The sequence below is a fragment of the Vipera ursinii genome (genome assembly GCF_947247035.1).
Source record: "Vipera ursinii genome assembly, chromosome: 6".
Lineage (NCBI taxonomy): Eukaryota > Metazoa > Chordata > Lepidosauria > Squamata > Viperidae > Vipera > Vipera ursinii.
The window spans coordinates 71694911-71716858 of record NC_139515.1 but is presented as its reverse complement, the minus strand read 5'-3'; the positions used below and the strand labels follow the sequence as shown (position 1 = coordinate 71716858).

At 38.0% G+C, this 21948-nt stretch overlaps 1 protein-coding gene across 1 annotated transcript in view; it reads right to left on the bottom strand.

The window, feature by feature from the left end:
- Nucleotides 1–1070: 1070 nt before the first annotated feature.
- Nucleotides 1071–21948, bottom strand: part of PTN (pleiotrophin) — a gene marked incomplete at its 3' end in the record, with an annotated part of 90511 nt that continues 69633 nt past the window's right edge. The window contains exons 3-6 of the mRNA XM_083365383.1: nt 19877–19986; nt 12554–12727; nt 7155–7316; nt 1071–1228 (exon numbers count right to left, since the gene is read on the bottom strand). Coding sequence (XP_083221509.1) covers nt 1071–1228; nt 7155–7316; nt 12554–12727; nt 19877–19985 — 603 coding nt within the window. The 5' untranslated portion in view covers nt 19986. The remainder of the gene's footprint in view (nt 1229–7154; nt 7317–12553; nt 12728–19876; nt 19987–21948) is intronic.

Genomic DNA, 21948 nt, shown 5'->3' with positions numbered 1-21948 from the left:
AAAATGGAATAAAAGTGATGAAAAAAATATTAAAAAAAAGAATGGGGCATCAGATCCAGAATGGAAAGGTTTTCTTACTCATTTGGAATAACAATTAGAATAAATATTAACTTATGCTGTCTCTATTTCTTTTTTAAAACATATTTCAATAAGTATAAAAGCTTCAAGCAGCGCTCCCACTGTGGTCAGGCACTGCAGAGTGCCAAATCTACAAGTTAAGCCATTGTTCTGATTAATTTATCTTCTTTCTCTCGATTTCACATAAGAAAAATAACAGCATTGCAAAAAGAAATCTGCCAATATTACCCACTATTTCATGGAAGCCATTGTTCTTGCTACTTTCTGCCCCTGCATGCACTGTTTTCCAGAGCCAATTAGAATTAGAATTACAATGGACCCTGTAGGTCATCTAGTCCAACCCCCTGCCCAAGCAGGTGACCCTACACCATTTCTGACAGGTGGCAGTCCAGTCTCTTCTTGAAAGCTTCCAGTGATGAAGCTCCCACAACATCTGAAGGCAAACTGTTCCATTGGTTGATTGTTCTCATTGACAGAAAATTTCTCCTTATTTCTAGATTGAATCTCTCCTTGATCAGTTTCCATCTGTTATTCCTTGTCTGGCCTTCAAGTGCTTTGGAAAATAGGTTGATCCCCTCCTCTCTATCACAGCCCCTCAAATATTGGAACACTGCTAGCATGTGTCTCCTGGTCCTTTACTAGAATAGCCATGCCCAGTTCCTGCAACCATTCTTCATATGTTAAGTCCAACCCAGTGACTGGGCTGCCCAAAAAAATCTATTTTTGGGATCAAGCAGGAAATCAGAAGGTTTGGAAAGTATAAATGTCATGATAACTGATTCCTGATAGATGTATTTTTAAGATCAGGTCAGCTTAGATAAGAATTGGCAAAGTAACAAATTTCTTAAGCTTCCATTTCCTACACTTGGGAAAGGACCCATTGCTGAGCATTAACTGTAGGTATGTATCAAAACAGCTGTCTTCAAACTGGGATTTTCCGGATGTGCTGGACTACAACTCCTATCACATTTGTTTAGAAAACTGAATTCCTATCATACACAGGCAACTATCATTGGACCTTTATAGGAATGGGAGAAAACTACATTCCAGGATATCTGGAAGGCTGGAGTAAGGTAGAAAAGGGGAGTGTAAGGAGATGTTTCCCATACAGTAGAACAAGTGTGTTCATATAACTCATGAAACTCTGAACCTATGTTAACAAAGAAGAACAATTCAGATCATGTTATTTACTGCAACTAAACAATAACCATGTTGTCATTTAATATAAACATATGGCTCATTCAACATGTTAAGGCATTGGTTGGTTTGAGTGCACCCAAAATATAGGACCCCAGATTACTCAATCCCATTTTAGGTAAATCTGGTTTTTTTTTTTCTCAATTCCTGCCAATGTCAGAAAAATCCTTCATTTCTCTACCAAATTATTCCAAGCAGCAGTTTATTCCTTTGCCTCCAGTAATGCTAAAGATTAACCTTTTAATGCATCCATCTAATGAGCCACATTATAGATTAAGCAGTACAATAATCCCAGAAGCAGCTGAAACCAAGAGCACAAAATCAAAGGGAGGAAAATCCAGCATTTTATGATAGAATTCCCTATGAAAGAGCTTTAAACAAGCATAGGTATTAAGCATTTCAGCATTTTAGTTCAATTACTTTACATTAACTCAAATTTTTATTGCAGGGCTTTTAAAAAATATTGAAAAGAATATTTTTTTAAAAAACATGTTTATGCAGATTTTAAAAAAGAAAAGCTATTTCCATTTACTTACTGTCAATATGATATGCCTTTGTATTTTGATTAATTTAAATGCCTGGAATACTGATGCTTGAGTTGTATACATGAATAAAATTCAATTTCAGTAGCCAAGGCTCAGAAAACAGATTTATAAGGATTAACTCAAGGATTCCATGCTCATTTAGAACCGGAATTCAAACTAAATTCTGATAGCTGTTTAATCTTCACTTAAACACATGCAATGAATGGGTGTCCACCATGTTTCATGCCCCTATTCTGTGCTCTGTCCTGTAACCACTGAAAGACTTTTCTGAAAATCTGAGCTACCACTATAGATGCAGCAAGAGACAAATACTATAAGATGGAAAAATTATTTTCCTTTCAGAAACCACTTTACTTCTTGAGATAAAGCCATCTTTCGGGTCAATATCCCATGTGGAAAGAGAAGAAGGATGAAACAAGAATGCCTTCATAGATCTATCATGCCACTTTGCAATTTTTCACATGTTGGAGAGACAACCTTCAGCATGGGCTCTTCTTATGCAGTGTCTCTTGATGAACTGGGGAACCCCAAACTGTCCTGACACACAATTCTCATTCTTCCCAATACAACAAAGATAATGACCATGATGGAATAGGTAGCATCAACAAGACCATATACTTTTCTACTGTTTCCTTTAATGAAGTTGTCTACCTGGGGAGGAGACAGAGAGAGACAGAATGCTTGATTCTCTTATTGATTCATATATGGGGGCAGGGAGATTATTGCAGTTACATTCTTCTTGTGGACTTTCTATTGTTATCTGGTTGTAAACAAAATCCTGGACTATTTGAGCCTTTAGCCTGATCCAGCAAGGGTTTATATTTGAGAAGAGCTAACTGCACCTGCTGAGCTACTCCAGGAAAATTTTATCTCTTTTTCTATGACTCACTTTCACAGAAATATATATATATATATATATATATATATATATATATATATATATATATATATATATATATATATATATATATATATATATATATATATATATATATATATATATATATATATATATATATATATATATATATATTTCATATATATTTCACAGAAATATATACACAAACACACACATCTACATAAATCTTCCTCCTTTTAAGGATATTATTATTATTATTATTATTATTATTATTATTATTATTATTATTATTGTTATTATTATTTTGTGAGCTGAGGCTCACAAAATCTTCTCCATTTTAGAATGTGGCTACTGTCCTCATGGATGAAAGTGAATGTCTATTAGCTCACTCAGCATATGATTGATATATTTCATCGTGACTGTTTACAGTTTGGAGCAAATGTCTACAACAGAAATGCTTGAAGTATGTCCATGTGTAAATGTGGACTGTTTTATATTTGGAGTTTTGCTGTTAGACTCATAGAAAGACTTGATAGCAAACAGCAACCCCTGGTGACAGACCTCAATAATACATTGACATCCCCCAAGGGTATGGGGGAAAGTAACTGTCTAGAGGGACACCTAGTGGTGGAATTTAATCCAGGAAGTTGCAGAGATGTCTGCCTGTACAACTGTCTAATAATATTCTACTGGAAAAACAGAAAAGCAAGTAAATTAATTGTTAAGACCATAAAATCAAGTGGAATATATCAGTCACCTGTATGAAACTGCAGAGAAGGAAAGAGACTGAGGGTATCAATCACAAAATATGAGCTATCAGACCTTCATCTAGAGATACACAACACAACAGTTATGTCAAAACTAACTGAGAGAAAGCCTTCTCACTGCCTGGTTAGCAAATCACCTGAGAAATTCAGTCTTGTCTTGACATCCATAAAATGTACAAATTCTCTTAACTATTATTTATTTTCATTCACCTTAGCAGAATTTAAATATGTCAAATTTAAGTTTTAACATAAAATATGTCAAAGTACACAGTAGATATTGCAGTATCTATTCAGTTCACTGGGTAGCTATATATAATATTAAATGTGACATATTCACTCTCGTTTTCTTGGTCATAGGAAGTAATATAAAAGTGACACCTATCTTATGAAATTCTATACCAACTCAGATGTTCTCCCCATGAATGTAATAAATATATACAGTACATGGGAAGGAACCAGTAGGTTTCACCTTTTTCCACTCTGCTCCAGAAAGGAGGTATTAAATAGGTACCTGAACATTCAAATAGTTGTGCTAAGAAGAGATAACTCGTTAGGGATCATTGTTCATTCCCAAGGACACATTCCTTAACAATGTATGAAGGTGCAAACACCTCCCTGAGTGTCAAAAATCACAAAAAAGGAAACAGGAATCGAACTTGGTATCCTTCTCCTCCTAACATGCATTACCCAACCAAGTGGCATATTTGAAATGTCTTAATACAAATACATTTTGGAGACTTTAAACCATGCAACCTGTCCCGCAAAGTGCTTTAAACCCAAGGGATCTTTCTAGACTTTTTAAAATTATATCCTAGATCTAGGTGCTGGCCAACTAAGGCATCGTGATAGGATCCAAGACACAGATCAATAGTTTGGAATGGTGGGAAAAGTAAAGTGGGGGCACCATCAAGAAGCAATTTTAGTAAAAAACAAACAAAAAAATCTATCCAGACTAGAGAAACCTTAATGACCATGCAAGGCTGAACTGAGTAAGAGGCCTCTTTTTTTCTCCTTCCCACCCAGACGTGAGCAGCCTGTTCCCCTTTCAAAACATAAAAAAAAATGTTTGTTTAGAACTCAAAGACTTTTTAGAGGCAGGCTGATATGTGCATCTGGAGGGCTGAACATGGATGAATGCTACATGTACTTTATTCTCAACTTAAATGGGCAATGGCAATTTCTTCCTTCTAGTTTGCAACCTAAGGGAATCTTAGCGGGGGGGGGGAAATATTATGGACAATGGCCATGAGGGGAGTCCTGCAAAGAGATATCTCAGGCTTTATTTTAACAGAATGAAAAGAATGGGGAGAATGCAGCAGGACTAGCTCACCAATTTTGGAAAAAATGTAAAATAAAAGACATTTGGCATCTAAAGAGGAATGAGATGTAGCAACATTAAATTTAAAGTTTAAAATTACTTATCTGCACCATTGGATATAGAATATCTTCCCTGAAGGTTGAAAATTTGAGCAGACACCAAGACAGAAAGCTCTTGTTCCTCCTGTTTCCATCTAATCTTCCTCTCAGTAACCAGCTGAGTAAATCAAAAGAAGCCTCTGGTATTTGACTAAGCTCCATAGCATGCTAAGTAACAGCAGTAATACTGAGCCAGCAAATAAGCAACCAAGCCGTGCACCTTTGTGAATGATGCACAATACCTTGTCTTAGACACAGTAGCACATCTCTCCACCTCAACTCCCACTATCGCTCTGTACACACCACCTGCTGCAGCTGCAGAGCTCATTACACTTCTCAATTAATTAAGGGGGAAAGGCATGTTTTTCTTTGGTTGGCAGAGGTATGCCTATGTTAAAGTACAAAACTCTCTTGGTGGTAAGAATTAAAAGACAACTTATTCCTTCAAAGGAAAATTGGTACACTCAATGGACCATCATTTTCAGTTTTCCTCTATTGCCAAATACAAAGTTTATGGGGACGGAGAAACTGAGGTCATTTAGGTGTTGCTGTATTACAACTCCCAGTTGCACTAGCTATCATGGTCTGTGCTGAAGGATGCCAAGAACTATCATTTAATAACACCAGTAAAGTCATGGTTTCCCCAGCCATGGTCAACAGAATCCTATGGAAAACGATCTGATGAGCTTTAGAGCTGTGCACATTTACAAAGGAATACTTCCCATTCCCAGACATTTTAGGAAAGTGCTTCTTTGAAACTAAACAGTGGCATGGTCGCTTGTTAACACCAATGTCTGCATGTGCATAATACATATATAGAAGCCAATACTGGTAAGATGGTTTTTGATGAAGATATATCAATGTTTTCTCAAGACAAAATGTCACAGCTACATGAGGTGCTTGCAGATGATCAGTTGTTATTTTTTCCTTCAATTTTGAACACATTATTGTCTAAGATTATGATAAATTACTTCTTTTTTAAAAAAAAATCTCTCTGGCTATTTAATCTGCCCGAACCTAGTGTCCTTCAGATGCATCCATATTCTGTAGGGTTTTCCAAGTATAACAGATTTTTATTATGGCAACACTTTTTCTATCTAAGTTTACTGTTTTCAATATGCACAGTTAAAACGGAGGGTAATGTTGCACAGAATATTTTCCCTTTTTTAAATATTCATTAGATGAACTTATAAATTGCAGCATATCTTGTTATTATAACAATATAACCCTCAAATGGGTCAGGTTTATTATACATTATTCTACTTCAGCCCATCATCACCACTTCAATCAATCCTTCTTATATTCCTCCTACATAAGCACATGAGCTTCACCAAATAATAACAGAACAACAGAGTTGGAAGGGACCTTAGAGGTCTTCTAGTCCAACCCCCTAAAACAACTATAAGGAATCTTCAGCCCATGAGCAACAGCAGCCCATGACTTACAAGATCTCTTCCAACTCTGTTATTCCTTTCTAACATGAGCTCTCTAACTTTCCTCAGTTGTCCTGTTTCAGAATAACATTTTCAGATCCTCTTCTCTTTCACAAGGCCAAATCATTCCATATTTATCAACCTTATTTCTCATGTGTAGGGAGCATCATATCTTATTGAAAGTCCAACTGGATTCCAATAGGTACATTACCAAGGAGCAGAAGAAACTGGGTATAATAGTGTAATCTAAACAAATTTCTTCCTTGTAAAACAGACCTGGATGCAAATGAATGATGAATGGATAAATGGATAGATTAATAAATGGAGGATTTTTGTGGGGAATTTTTGTGGGGCATTGTTAAATCAGCAAGGGCAGTTGAATAAAAAGTATATTTGATTAATGTTTGGGGCTTTTTTATTGTTGAATGTTATAAGAAATTACAGAATAACAGCTGTCCTTTCTAATAATGTTTACTAGTTCTTATTTACTACACTGAAAATTTGGCAAAATATGTGGATGATATGTCAGCTAGATGATCTCTCTCTCACACACACACACGCACACACACACACGCACACTCACACATGGACACTCTCTAAAAATTCCTTTATTCATTGGACCATCCAAATACTTATCCATGAAAGCATGATATCCTGGATGAAAAGTTGGCTCCATCTAGACCAGAACTGTCTGCTTTGTCAACAGTTTCTGGGAGGGTTTTCCTCCATAGTTTATCCTTTGAACAGAAATCTTGGATACTGAAACTCTATTTCCTTGGCAAGTGGAGATTTTAAAGGATTACATTTAGGAGCATTGATGGGAAAGCCCCTAATGCAATCATTTTTAAAATGATATTACCTTGAGGTTTGGGTTTGATAAGCTTCCCGCAAGGCTTTGAAATGGTGACGGTCTTCTGGCAGTCCGCATTGTGCAAAGCTCGTTTTAGATTTCCAGTTCGAGTCTTCAGAGCAGTATTTAGATCACATTCTCCCCATGCCTGGAACTGATATTTACATTCCGCTGTGAAAAATAAATGGCCGTGTTACTTTTTTTATTATCAGCAGCTGATAAAAGCAAAGTTCGGCATAATGACAAAGATCCAGACTTTATTCAGAATATTACAGGCAATAAGGCAGATTTTCATGATGGAGACTATAAAACCACTTCCACTGTTACTATATCATGGACTCAACATTGAATTTGTACAAATGAATTAAGCAGGTTTTCAAACACTCTCCCAAAAGCTACTGGCTCCGGCTCATTAGAAACAGAGGTGTAAACAAGATGGAAATGGAGTGCTCACAAACCCAGGATGCAAATTGCATATTGATGTCACAATCACATGTCTCTGAATGTGTGGTAACAGAATCACAAGATTTACCATAGAGTGAATGCCTTTTGAAAAAAGGGGAGGAGAAAATAATGTGAGAATGATGTACCTTTACCATGAAGTTCTGTTAATCTTATTGTATTCTGCTAGTCATCCTAGAATTTCCTCAAAATTCTTCTATTTAATTTTATTACAGAATGGTAGTATAGCTTTATACTGCACTAATAAGACTACACTTAGAATACTGCATTCAGTTTTGGTCATCATGATATAAAAAAGATGCAGAGACTCTAGAAAGAGTCCAGAGAAGAGCAGCAAAGGGGACTGGAGGCTAAAGCATATGATGAACAGTTGTGAAAACTGGGTAAGTCTATCTAACAAAGAGATGGACTAGAGCTGACATAATAGCAGTCTTCCAATATTTGAGGGTTTGCCACAGGGGGGATATCAACCAATTCTCCAAAACACTTGAGGGCATGACAAGAAGTAATAGATGGAAGATTTTCAGACAGAAATCTAACATAGAATTAAGGCGAAATTTTCCGACAGTGAGAAAAATTAATCAATGGAACAGCTTGCCTCCAGAAATTGTGAGTGCTCCATCACTGGAGGTTTTTCAGAAGAGATTGGACAGCCACTTGTCCCAAATGGTTTAGAGTTTTCTGCTTGAACAAGGAGTTGGATTAGAAGATCTCCAAGGTCCCTTCCAACTCTGTTATTCTATGTCAGGGGTGTCAAACTCAGTTTCATTGAGGGCCGCATCAGCATTGGGGTTGCCCTCGGGGCCGGGTGGGTATGGCCTGGGTGGGTGTGGCCTACTGGGTGGGCGTGGCTAGAGTGTGTATGGCCTACTGGGTGGGTGTGGCCAGCTCTACATCGTTCGCATCAAGGGTGCCCATGGGGGCCTGGGCAGGAGTGGGACAGATCTGAGGGTCTCTGGCAGAAGGAGGGTCTCTGGGCCAGGGCCAAGGCAGTGGGGGTTGTTCCCTCACTGTTTCCAGGATGGCTTCACGGGCCACATGAAAGCACTTCGCGGGCCGGATCTGGCCCCTGGGCCTTGTGTTTGACATGTCTGTTCTATGTTCTGTTAAAATGGACTTTAGACCCATTATAGAATGCAGAAAAAATAGTCCAGAAATGATAAGCAGGGTGAACTAGAAATTCAGGTAAATGAAGGCAGATATGATATTGTTGCCATTACGGAAACATGGTGGGACAAAACCCACAAATGGAACATACAGCTAGAGGGATTTAAATTATTTTTAAAAAATAGACTAAACAAAAGACGAGGTGGAGTTGCTCTATATATAAGAAATAACTTTATCTCTACAGAAATAGAACACAGCAATGAAGAAAACTGTAAACTTGAATGCATTTGGATCAATATAAAAGGGGGGGAGGAAATGACATTGCCATAGGTATATACTATAAGCCGCCCAACCAAGCAGAGGAAATAGATGAACTTTGTTCTCTCCCAATCCAAAAGGACTTCTAAGAGTGGCTGAATTATTAGATTCCTGTTTCCTTGGTTTTAACCCATTATTCAGCAGCAATAAAACTAACCACAATAAAAATTGCTGCAAATAAGGGGTATGATGGATCCAACCATAATGTTGTATGTACAATCACAATCACTTAAATATGAGCCAGCAGTGTGCTGCAGCTGCCAAAAAAGCCAACACAGTGCTAGGCTGCATTAACAGAGGGATAGAATCAAGATCACGTGAAGTACTAATACCACTTTACAATGCCATGGTAAGGCCACACCTAGAATACTGCATCCAGTTTTGGTCACCATGATGTAAAAAAGATGTTGAGACTCTAGAAAGAGTACAGAGAAGAGCAACAAAGATGATTGGGGGACTGGAGGCTAAAACATATAAGGAACGGTGGCTGGAATTGGGTATGTGTAGTTTAACGAAGGGAAGGGTGAGGAGTGACATGGTAGCAGTGTTCCAGTATCTCAGAGGCTGCCACAAAGAAGAGGGAGTCAAGCTATTCCCCAAAGCACCTGAAAGCAGGACAAGAAACAATGGATGGAAACTAACCAAAGAGAGAAGCAACTTAAAACTAAGGAGAAACTTCCTGACAGTTAGAACAATTAAGAAGTGGAACAACCTGCCTCCAGAGGTTGTGAATGCTCCAACACTGGAAGTTTTTAAGAAGAGACTGGCCAGCCATTTGCCTGAAATGGTATAGGGTTTCCTGCCTGAGCAGGGGGTTGGACTAGAAGGCCTCCAAGGTCCCTTCCAACTTCTTCTTCTTCTTCTTCTTCTTCTTCTTCTTCTTCTTCTTCTTCTTCTTCTTCTTCTTCTTCTTCTTCTTCTTCTTCTTCTTCTTCTTCTTCTTCTTCATCATCATCATCATCATCATCATCATCATTATTATTATTATTATTATTATTATTATTATTATTATTATTATTATTATTATTATTAGGTTTCCTGCCTGAGAAGGGGGTTGGACTAGATGACCTCCAAGGTCCCTTCCAACTTTATTATCATTATTATCATTATTATTATTATTATTATTATTATTATTATTATTATTATTATTATTATTAATTTTTTTTGAGGGCACAATGGCTCAGGGGTTCAAGGCCCAAATGCCACATAACAAGGTGAGCTTCCGTTACCAGCCCCAGCTCTGCCCACCTAATGGTTTGAAAGTATGCAAATACAAGTAGATGAATAGGCAGCACATCAGAGGGAAGATAACAGTGTTCCATGCACCTCAGCTTATAATCATGCTGGCCAAATGACCATGGAAGTGTCTTTGGACAATGCTGAATCCCTGGGCTAAGAAAAGGAGACGAGTACTGCCCTACAGAGATGGGCATGACTGGATAGGGGAAACCTTTACCTTTACCTTTATCAATTTATTTCACTGTAAGCTAAGTGTGTGAGTGAAGTAAAAAAAAGGACATATGGTAGCATCACAGTTCCTATGCCCACATTTTCAGCCACCTTGGTGGGGTACCAATTAAAATTCTGCACAAAATACAGGTCATATCATGACCTTCAGACCAAGACTGTGGAGGAAGTTCATACGACCTGCCCCTGTGACTTACAGAGAAGGGTGTGTGGCATAGTTAGAACAAGTATACATTCAGAGGAGTAAAATACATCTTGCCAGATATGCTGAAGAATGTTCCCACATGGAAGGGTATGAAGAACAAAAATCAAGAGTCTGGGGGGGGGGGGGTAGAAGAGGCAAAGCAGCAATTCTTTGAGCCCAGGTAGATGCAAGAGGAAAGAGACATGGAATGGATTTGGGCAATGTTGTTCAGCTGGTGCCCATAAACTCTGGATCAAATGTTGCTTTCTTTATTGAAAACTGCAAAACCTGTTATTTTTCTGTGCTTTAATACACATGTTATTAGCCATTTTGGGTGATAAGAAAGTGCAGAAATGAGTTTATGTCTACGCCTTTATAGATAGTTCTCAACTTATAACATTTGTTTAGTGACTGAAGGTATTATGGCCCTTGGTGCAGCATCCCTGTGGTTGCGTTGATCAAAATTTGGGTCTTGACAACTGACATGTTTTTTTATGATGGTTACAGTGTCTCGGGGTCGTGTGATCATCTTTTGAGACCTTCTGAAAAGCAAAGCAATCTGAGGACCCAGATTGTTGGGGGCAATTAAGCTGACTTTGTAATAATGCCGCTTGGGGGTGTGTGTGAAAGCGCTAATAAGCAGGCATATACATAGAATGAAGGCTACTGCTAAGCTTGTAAGCCGCCCTGAGTCTTCGGAGAAGGGTGGGATATAAATGGAATTAAAATAAAATAAATAAAAATAAATAAAGTCAATGGGGAAGCCAGATTCACTTAATAGCCATGCTACTCACTTAACAACTGCAGTGCTTCACTTAACAACTATGTCAAGAAAGGTCATAAAATAGGGCAAAATTCACTTAGCATTGTCTTGCTTAGCAACAGAAATTTTGGGCTCAATTATGGTCATACGTCGGGACTACCTGTATACAACACACACACACACACACACACACACACACCATAAAATACTCCAAATAAGCTTTCCTTTTTTCTTTCCTTTCATTTTTCTTGGCAACTTGAAGAGAGGAATGCCAGATATATTTCCCTGCCTGATTGAATATACCCTATGCTAAATGTTTGGATCAGTCATTAACTACTAACAAAGTCATTAAACAAAATAAGAAGTTTTTAATGTAAATGTGAGACTGAATTAATTATCTACCTTATCTGCCTGCTGGAAATTTCTTTCTGACTGTCTTTCCTTCTTTCCTTCTTTCTGTTTTTCAGTCTTTCTTTTGTTTTTACTTCTTTGTTGATTTCTTTCTTGCTGGCTTTTCTTGCTTGCTTGCTTTTCTTTCTTGCTTGTCTTTCTGTCTTCCTGTTTTTCTCTCTTTCTCTCTTCCTGTCTTCCTGTCTTTCTGTCTTCCTCTCTTCCTGTCTTCCTGTCTTCCTGTCTTTCTGTCTTCCTCTCTTCCTGTCTTCCTCTCTTCCTGTCTTTCTGTCTTCCTCTCTCTCTCTCTTTCTCTCTTTCTCTCTTCCTGTCTTTCTGTCTTCCTCTCTCTCTCTCTTTCTCTCTTTCTCTCTTCCTGCCTTCCTGTTTCTCTGCTTTCCTGCTTTTCTCTCCCTCTCTCTTTCTCTCTTAATCTCCTTCTCTCTTCCTCTCTTCCTGCCTTTCCGTCTTTCCAGGATGTTGACTGGAATTCTGGAAGATGCTCTTCTAATATATTTCAAATTGAAAAAGACAGGTTTAAGTAATCTAAATAAACAGATGCCTTAACATTGGTCAAGCTTTAATGCTTGTATTAAATATTTTTTTTTAAAAAAAGTTGCTTATTAAAGGGGAAAACTTTTTTTAAAGTACAAGTCTTTTAAAAAAAATAATAGGTTAGTCTTTAATAGTGATTAATCAAAATTCCGTGGATATTACCTCCAAATTGCTTCTTCCAGTTGCAGGGAATCTTACATCTTTGGGTCTTCATCGTCTGCTTACAATCAATTCCACTCCGGGTGCCCTCACGGGTCCCAAGGCCACAATCTCCACTTGTCGGAACACAGACACTCCATTGCCATTCTCCGCAATCAGACTTTTTCACCTTCTTCTCTGAAGAGAGTCATGGGGAAAAAGCAAGAGACAACGATGTTGTATAATTTTTTTAAAAAATGTAATCTTAAATTATTCTGATCTTAATGTTTAATTTTATTAAATCATACACCAGCCTAGAACCCCTCTCCAAGGGAGATGAGCAGTTGAGAAGTATGAAATATAAAGGTAAATATTATATAAATATAAATATTAGTGCCCAGGTATGAAAATCAAGTGTTCTTTCTGTAATGGGCTCTGAGAATAATTTTGGAAGATGGAAGAAAGAGACGTAGCCTAGACAATGGCCTGACAAGAGATATCTCAGTCTCCAGAAGGAATGCGGATGGAGAAAACATCTCATCAAGGACTCTCCCCAGTTCTCTGGAAACTAAGGAGAAGGGAGAGGACCAGTGCTTTCAGACTTGCAAGATCCTGTTATTGTAATCTTACAATAAAGGCAGTGTTGTTGCTCATGGTTTTGGTTTCCTGCATGGACTACTTCAAAAGGCTGACACATTTTTGACATGTTCTAACTAGATATGGACAATTTCCAGGAGTTTGAGGTTCTGTGCAGTACATTGAAAACAACACACAAAGCTTACTGTAAGTCCTCCATTGGGACTATTTAACGCCCATATCCTCAAAAATGCAAAATGGGAGCTCCAAGTTTTGCCTTTACCTTTTATAAAACCATAAAACAGGACTCTAGAAGGCCATATATCACTCATGGATTGCCCTTTTTATACTTTTTCTAAATATTCAAAATCTGTGCTTATATAAAGAGAACGTGACAAGCTCTAAGAGAAACATAAAATGGGTAAACAATTATTTCACTCAATCTGTAACGTTAATTGGAGAAGTTTTGCAAACAATTTATATAATTGCTTTATATAATGTTAAATGTTATGATAATCACTACAGTATATCTTTGATATGCCTGAGACATCTGATCTACAGGGACATAATGTAACTACTGCCAAATTATTTATTAATGTAACAGGGGGCTCCTTAAATGGCTCCAGTTAACTTATTATAAAACTCTGCATCTTTTTCATACAGAGCAGCTCCCCACCAGAATGTCAAGTTGTGACCTTCCTAAGAACTTTGCTGAGTCAGACACTTATGCAGGTGCAGTGCTGTACATGTTTTCCTTGTCATAAACCAATGAGTCCAGGCTGTCAAATTCTACTGCACTTAATTTCTCCATTGCCACTCACAGTGAAACACACCATCAGCATCTTGTCACTTTGGCAAGTCCCTAGATTCTTCATCAAAAAAAGAAAAAGTTAATGGCTTCTCTATATTTTAAAACAAAGCACAAAGCTCTTGACAATGTTATGTCTGTTGAAATCTGTCCCATGGGAAGGGGAAATAGCATGGATGAGCTTGCTCAACAAAACATAATATTTGTAATAGAGCTGTGAACAAAGAAAGCACAAAATAAATGTCTGTATTCAGACTCTCTGCTTTACTGGCACCTGGTTTTGGCTCTACCTAGAAAATACTGACACCTGGTTTTTGGCTGTTCCTAGGAAGTTGGGTGATCTTCTCAACCCAGGAGTTACATTTGGTTATTCTGGGAGCTACATGCCTGTGGAGCCAGTGGAAAATGGAAATGGTCTTTGACCAGAACTTTACTTTCCAATGCATCCTATAACAAGTAAATAAAGATTCTTTCCTCACTCCAGCCATCCAGAACTTATGAAGGGAAAATAAAATAAAATGAATGAATGGAAAGGCAAGTAACCATGAAATCAGACCAGACACAGTGATAGAATCCAATCAATCAGACTATTTCATTGCCAAACCAGGATCTTATGATGGCCACTGCACGAAGAATGACAGAATGGGTTTATTTATTTATTTATTGTAGTCCATCTTAAAACACAACTTTGGGCAGCTCACGCCAATAATAAAATCACAAACTGTAACATCATAAAAACAAAACTAAAAATCTGTTGCCTCAGTCATCATCAAGAATGACCCAAAAATGGGTCAGACTTGGTTTCAATATACTCAGCTACGGGCCAGGTGGAAAGAAGATCAGAAAAATGGTTTTACAATGACTGATGAAAATCTGATAAAGCAAATCAGAAATCAGGGTCCAGCACATATTAAACGGATATATCTTGCTTTGATAGAAATTGACTCAGAAACAGAACTCGTTAAGGATTGCATGATTAAATGGGCCCAAAACATCCAAGAAGTTATTACAATGGACACATGGGAAAGGATTTGGGTGAGGAACATAAAATTCACACAAGCTCAAAATCTAAGAGAAAATTTTTATAAAATGTTTTATAGATGGCATTTAGATCCTAAAAAGCTGGCAAGTATGTATCCGAACTATCAGCCTAAATGCTGGAGGTGTGGTGAAGAAAATGCAACATATTTTCATATATGGTGGACTTGTAAAAAGGTTAAGGCTTTTTGGATAAAAATTTGGTGGAATATGCAGAAGATTTTTAAGCAAAGGATAAAGTTTTGTCCGCAACTTTTTTTGTTGGGAATAATTACAGATGCTACGGTTGTGGACACTAAGTTGATGTTGAATTTAATTACGGCAGCAAGACTCTTAGTAGGTCAATATTGGAAGAAGGAGGAACTGCCGACTATAGAAGAATGGACTTTGAAGGTTTCTGACCTGGCAGAGATGGCAAAGATCTCGGCTTATTTGAAAGATCACTCGCAAGAACGTTATGTTATGGAGTGGAGAAAATGGATTGAGTATATCCAGAACAAATATGGGACTAAGAAGTTTCATGTAGCATTTGAATAAGTCTTCCTTTTTTTTCTCCTTTTTTTCTCTTTTCTCTTTTTTTATATATCTTATATTAATAGTGTTTGTAGTTATCCTATATGAGCTAGAGAGAGATAGATCTCAGAGGTTATGGTTTTTAGCATATGGATGTTTATGATTGGTTTTTTTTTGTTTTTTATACCTTGTACTTAGCTCTGGGAAGTCAGGGGGGGAGGGGGGAGGGGTAGGGAGGAAGGGGTAGAGGAGGGGTAGGGGGGATTGTTAAAGATAAAATGTATGATAAAACTTTTCAATAAAAAAAAAGAATGACCCAAAAATGGTCCCATCACTCTATCCAAGTGTCAGGAAGGCTAAAGGCTAAAATGGTAGGAGTTGCACCATTAATTTTAACCAATGGATTTGGTTCCACAAGTCTGACCTAAGTTGAACGCTTAGAATTCATACTAGGGATCTATCACATCTTTGAATATCTTTTCTGAATCTAAATAAAAAAACTAATGAAGTATAATAGCTAGAGCATAAGGGTACCTGGTGATGACCTATAAAGCCCTAAATGGCCTGGGTCCGGGATATCTGAGGGAACACCTGCTGCCAGCATCAAGCTCCCTTCATCCTGTGTGCTCCCACAGGGAGGGTCTTCTCAGGGTACCGCCGGTAAAAGATTGCCAGCGGACAATACCCAGGGGGAGGGCCTTCTCTGTGGGTGCGCCGGCCCTTTGGAACCAGCTGCCTGTAGAGCTTAGGACTGCCCCTGACCTTCGCTCATTCCGCCGGGACCTGAAGACCTGGCTTTTTGAGCTTTCTGGCCTGGACTGAGAGTATTAACTGGGGTTTTAATTGTATTTTAATTGTAATTGGGGGTTTTAGTTCAAGGTTAGTGTAATCATTTTAATTGTTTTTAATTTTTGTAACTTGTTATATTGTTTTTAAAAAACCTTGTGAACCGCCCTGAGTCCTACGGGAGAAGGGTGGTATATAAGTCTAATAGAATAAAAATAAAATAAAAAATACCTGCTTGAGTTTATACATATGTGAATAAAAAATCTGATTCTACTGAGATGTAGTTATCTTCATGCAGTTGAAGTTAATCCAAAAGCTTCACCCTTTGCAATGTTCAACAGGAGGGTTAGTTAGGGATACGTTTAAGTTTATCCTTACAACCCGTGATGGGATTCAGCAGGTTCACACCACTTTTGCAGAACCAGTAGCTATTTTTTTGTTGCCCAGGCCCAGAATGGACTTCTGGAAGTGGCATCTACACAGAGAACCAGTTGTTCACATATTTGAATCCCACCACTGCTTATCACACTATTACTATGGGAATTGCATGGTATGTCAGTTAGCTTTCAGATTCAACTGAAGTTACTAGAAGTTACTTTTAAGGTTCTTTCTTACTCAAGATCTGGATATTTTCATGGCTTTTAAAAAAATTGCTTGTTGAGAAAAATATGGAAGAGAGGACTTGCTGAGGACCTCTCCTCCTCAGGGGGGAAATATCATCATCAGAAATCTTCACCTCCAGCCTTTCAGTATGGCCTCCCTCTTCTGGAATGATTTGCCCCCAAAATTTAGGCCACCTCCTTCAGTTAAGATGCTGTGTTCTTACCAGAAGGTCGAGACCCAAGTACTGTGTGACAGGGTGAGCTCCCATTCTTGCTCCAGCTCCTGCCAAACCTAATAGTTCAAAAGCATGCAAATGCAAGTAGATAAATAGGTGCCATTTCAGTGGGAAGGTAACAGCATTCCATAGTCTTGACTTATGGAAGGGTCTTCAGACAATGTTGGCTCACTCAGCTAGAAAATGGGGATAAGTATCACCTCCTAGAGTTGGACATGACTGAGCAGAGGAAGCCTTTACCTTTTTACCTTCTGATTATATTTTTCAAAAAGCTGTAAAAATATGATTCTTAATTTTGGAATGAATAAGATGTCATCCCAAATGAATGGGTATTGAGCTGGTTGGTTTTAACTGTATTATTTTTTTTATAAAAATATTTTGTTATCAATATTGTAAGCCAGTCAGGGTCCCAGGAAATGAAGCAGCATAGAATTTGTAGTAATGAATAACAAAAAATACCTGAAAGGGTTTTTTAAAAAATGGTACATCAATTTGTTGTTTATGGCACAATGACATTTAACTTGTGGGAAGCTTTGGATATATTTATGCTGGGAAGATAAAGTGCAAGCTGCCTTCAAGTATCTGAAAGTCTTGTCTTGTAAGAGATGGAGCAGAATTGTTTGGAGTTATTCCAGCACAAGACACAATGTGTTTCAATTACAAAAAGTAGGTTTGGTTGGTCCTGAGGAAAAAGAAATCTTCAAAGAGTAAAAGTTGTCAATAACAACAACAACTTGCCTCAGGTGGTAGAGTAATTTTCTTTGCTGGTAGTGAGGCTGTGGAATTCTGGGAGTTGAATTCCAGACACTTCAAAATTGCCAAACACTAGTATGATAGCCCCCAGTTATCATTTGCCTGATTACAAGTGAGGAACTTAATCTATCTTCCTTTATTCCTGATTTTCAATATTCAGCAACCTCAACAGCATCTGGGGACTACAGATTGATCAGACCTGAATGAATTAATACAATCAATGCCCTCAGAAAGTCGTGCAATAGATCCATTCAGCTGCTGCTGATTTTCAATGTTTAAATTCAGCGGCATTATTTTAAGATAAGATAACATAATGGAATGGAATGGGAAAATCAGCTTTTTTTAAAAAAAAATGTGGATTAAGAAAAATGTGGTTTAATATCCTGGCTTTCTTTCCTGATCGAACTCCTATTTCTCCTTGCCTGCTTTATCCATGGTCAGGATGTGGGCACATCCTTTTTTTACACTGAAGCTGCCTTAGTTTGTAAAAAAAAAAAGTATTTTAAAAGGGATTCCAGAGTGTCAGCAACTAATATCACAGATAGAAAATTATACAATTCCTCATCTTGCAGCGTATTCTATATATAACATTTAACTATTCTTAGAGACATCTTTGTTGTCTGTGCTAAATCAAACGATAGAATCTTTTGGGAGACATTTTGATTGAAAGACTGATTTTAAGTCTCTTGTAACCTACAGTGAACAACCTACAGTAGACATGTATCGACAGTGGATAAAAACTGTAAATCAGTTTGGCACATATCTTCCATATGAATTGTTTTAATGTTTCTGAGTTCTTGATATGGAATCTACAGTAATTGCATTGGTTTCCCTCTTTAGACCTAATTGGGCTTACGTTATGAGCAACAGTAAACTGAAATGGCTAATAGCATTGAAAGTCACCTACTTATACTGGTTATTTATAAATTCTGCATGTAAATTTATCTTATTTTGTATTTATTCTCTAAATTATCAGTATTACCATTGTTGCAGTTAAAATAGCTATCATGTAACTAGCAATGTGAGTCACAATGTCGAAAAACGTAATGTGTCCACTCCTCCTACAAAGGCAGGAATAGTATGAGGTTACCCACCCCATTAATTATACTGGAGTTGGCAGTGTGACTTCTACGGGCACTTTGTCACCCACAAAAACTCCCAAATTAAAACAAGAGGCTGAAGGAATATGAAATAATGGTATCTATTGAGATTCAGCATTGTTATGGGCAAGCTTCCAATATTTGAGGGACTGTCACAGAGAAGAGGGGGTAAACCTATTCTCCAAAGTACCTGAGGACAGGATGAGTAGTAACAGAAACCTATCAAGGAGAGATCCAAACTAAATTTCCTTTCAGTGAGAACAAATAACCAGTGGAATAGCTTTCTTCCAGAAGTTGTGGATGTGCCATCACTAGAGGTTTGTAAGAAAAGATTGGGCAGCCATCTGTCTGGAATGGTATAGGATCCCCTACTTGGGCAGAGGGTTGGACTAGAAGACCTCCAAGATCCCTTCCATCTGTGTTATTCTGTATTCTGTAAGAACCTCCAAATCTGGTGAGAGTTCAGACAAACCTCTGATATCTCACAAGATTTGGTATCAATTCTTGAATTAAATCCTTTTTTTGGATTTTGCAATCTCTATTAGATTGGTTCAGCCAAAAGCTACAGAGGGCACATTCATGGCCTGGCTGGGAAAGCATGGTAATGGAGCCAATTCGCTTTCATTCTGTGAAAATAGATTCCACAATTTAATTGATAGAAGTGAAGTGGCACGAGAAGCCAATTTGTGGTTTTGCTAAGAGGATACTTTCCTTAAAAACTAAGGACCTGGTTCCCTGCTTTGAAGCTCCTCTCATCTCTATTAAAGGTACCAGTGACATGCATAAAAAAGAGACTTAAGCCCAGCATTGTGCAGCATTTTTTCACTTAGCTGAAATAGAGCACTTTAATACCAACCATCAGTAAACCAAAGATGGAAGAAGAAATTACAGCATGCCACCCCCCTCTCTAAATGCCTATAATTATTTGCACTTACCTATTTTTTCTTTTTTGCCAGCCTCAGTAGTACCCACAGCTGCCAGCAGGAAAATAAATGTAAAGATGAGAACTGCAAATATCTGACACTGTTCTTGCTGTTTCTGCATTCTGGAAATTAATGAGGAAAAAAATTAAGTTAACATCAGATGTCAGTAAATAGGTAAGGACAGCTCTGAAGTGAGAAGAAGAGCAATCTTTGGCATCCAGAATGCACTGAGAATGGATCAAAAGAGTCTAATGCACATTTGTAGCAGATTAGAGGATGAGCTCATTAAGACAAGAGCCCCCCAGCCATATGGAAAGGCAAAGGTTGTCCTCATTAGCAATTGTGATATTCAACAGATACTGTAACTTACTACTTAACCATAATTTATGACATGAAACTCATCTACACCTGTAATGTTATTTGTTAACAATGTTGTGCTATCACTTTAATTTCTGCTGGATATGTAGCATAATAAACATTTCACAGAATATATTTTCACATCAGTGTAAGTGCTAAATTGGCACACACACTTTGCTTATCAACTAATTCCCCTTGCTCCCAAACCTAAATGCCAAACCTAAGAGTATTTAATACTAGTTCTTCTTTTCTTTTCTCTATTAATTTTCTGCACTGTTTATTTTGACTTAGTCTTCACTGCCCTTGTTTTCAAACTGATAGATTTTGCTGAACTACACAGTTGTTGTTAAGGGTGTCTATGACATCATATTGCCAAATATGGAAACTGGAGCCCTCAGAGGAATCACACTGTTATCTCAAACATCAGGCATACAGTGCAATTTTATATATGTATAGCAGGATGCAATCCTAGAGTTCATTAAGGTTTAATGTCAAGTATGTAGAATAGAATAGAATAGAATAGAATAGAATAGAATAGAATAGAATAGAATAGAACATTGGAGGTCTTCTAATCCAGCCCCCGTTTGTGATATGGTGACCAAAATTGGCTGCAGTATTCCAACTGTGATCTTACTAGGGTTTTATAAAGCAGTACTAATACTTCATGTGATCTTGATTCTATGCCTCTGTTTATACAACCCAGGATTGTATTAGCTTTTTTGTTTGCTGCTGCAACACTGCTGGGTCATAGTCAAATGATCGTCCACTAGGACACCAAGGTCCTTCTCGCAGTTTTTTTGAGCTAGGTCTCACCCAATCTGTACCTGTACCTTTGATTTTTCCTGCCTAAATGTAAAACTTTGCTTTACTCCACATTGAAACTCATTTTGTTGGATAGAGTCCATTGTTCAAGTTTGTCAAGATCAGGGGTGTCAAACTCAATTTCATTGAGGGCCGCATCAGCATTACAGTTGCCCTCAAGGGGCTGGGTGGGTATGGCCAGGGTGGGCGTGGCCTACTGGGTGGGCGTGGCTAGAGTGCGTATGGCCTACTGGGTGGGCATGGCCAGCTCTACCTCATTTACATCAAGGGTGCCTATGGGGGCCTGGGCAGGAGTGGGAGAGATCTGAGAGTCTCTGGCAGAAGGAGGGTCTCTGGGCCAGGGCCAAGGCAGTGGGGGCCGTTCCCTCACTATTTCCAGGATGGCTTCGTGGGCCACATGAAACCACTTCACGGGCTGGATCCAGCCCCCTGGCCTTGTGTTTGACATGTCTGGTCAAGATCTTTTTGGATCCTGAGTTTGTCTTTTGGGGTGTTGGCTACTCCTGTCAGTTTGGTGTCATCTGCAAATTTGATGAGTTCAATTCCCTCATCTAAGTCATTTATGAAGATATTGAACAGTACTGGGCCTAAGACAGAACCTCGTGGTAAGGATGAGAAGAGTAAGGGAAGCAAAGCATTGGAAAAGACTGACTATTCAGTAAAATTTTTATAAATGCATGTTTTTATATTTGCATCACATATGCTGATTTTGCCAGTACAATAATTAGCAAGTAATTCACAAAATGGCTGAGTGACTTTGGGCCAGCCTCTCTTTCTCAGCCCAACCTACCTCACAGGCTTGTTATTGTGAGGGAAAGAGAAGGAGAAAGGTGTGTTGGATATGTTGAGTTATTTGTAAAATGACTTGTAAAATGATACAAATAAATAATAAATAATATAAACTA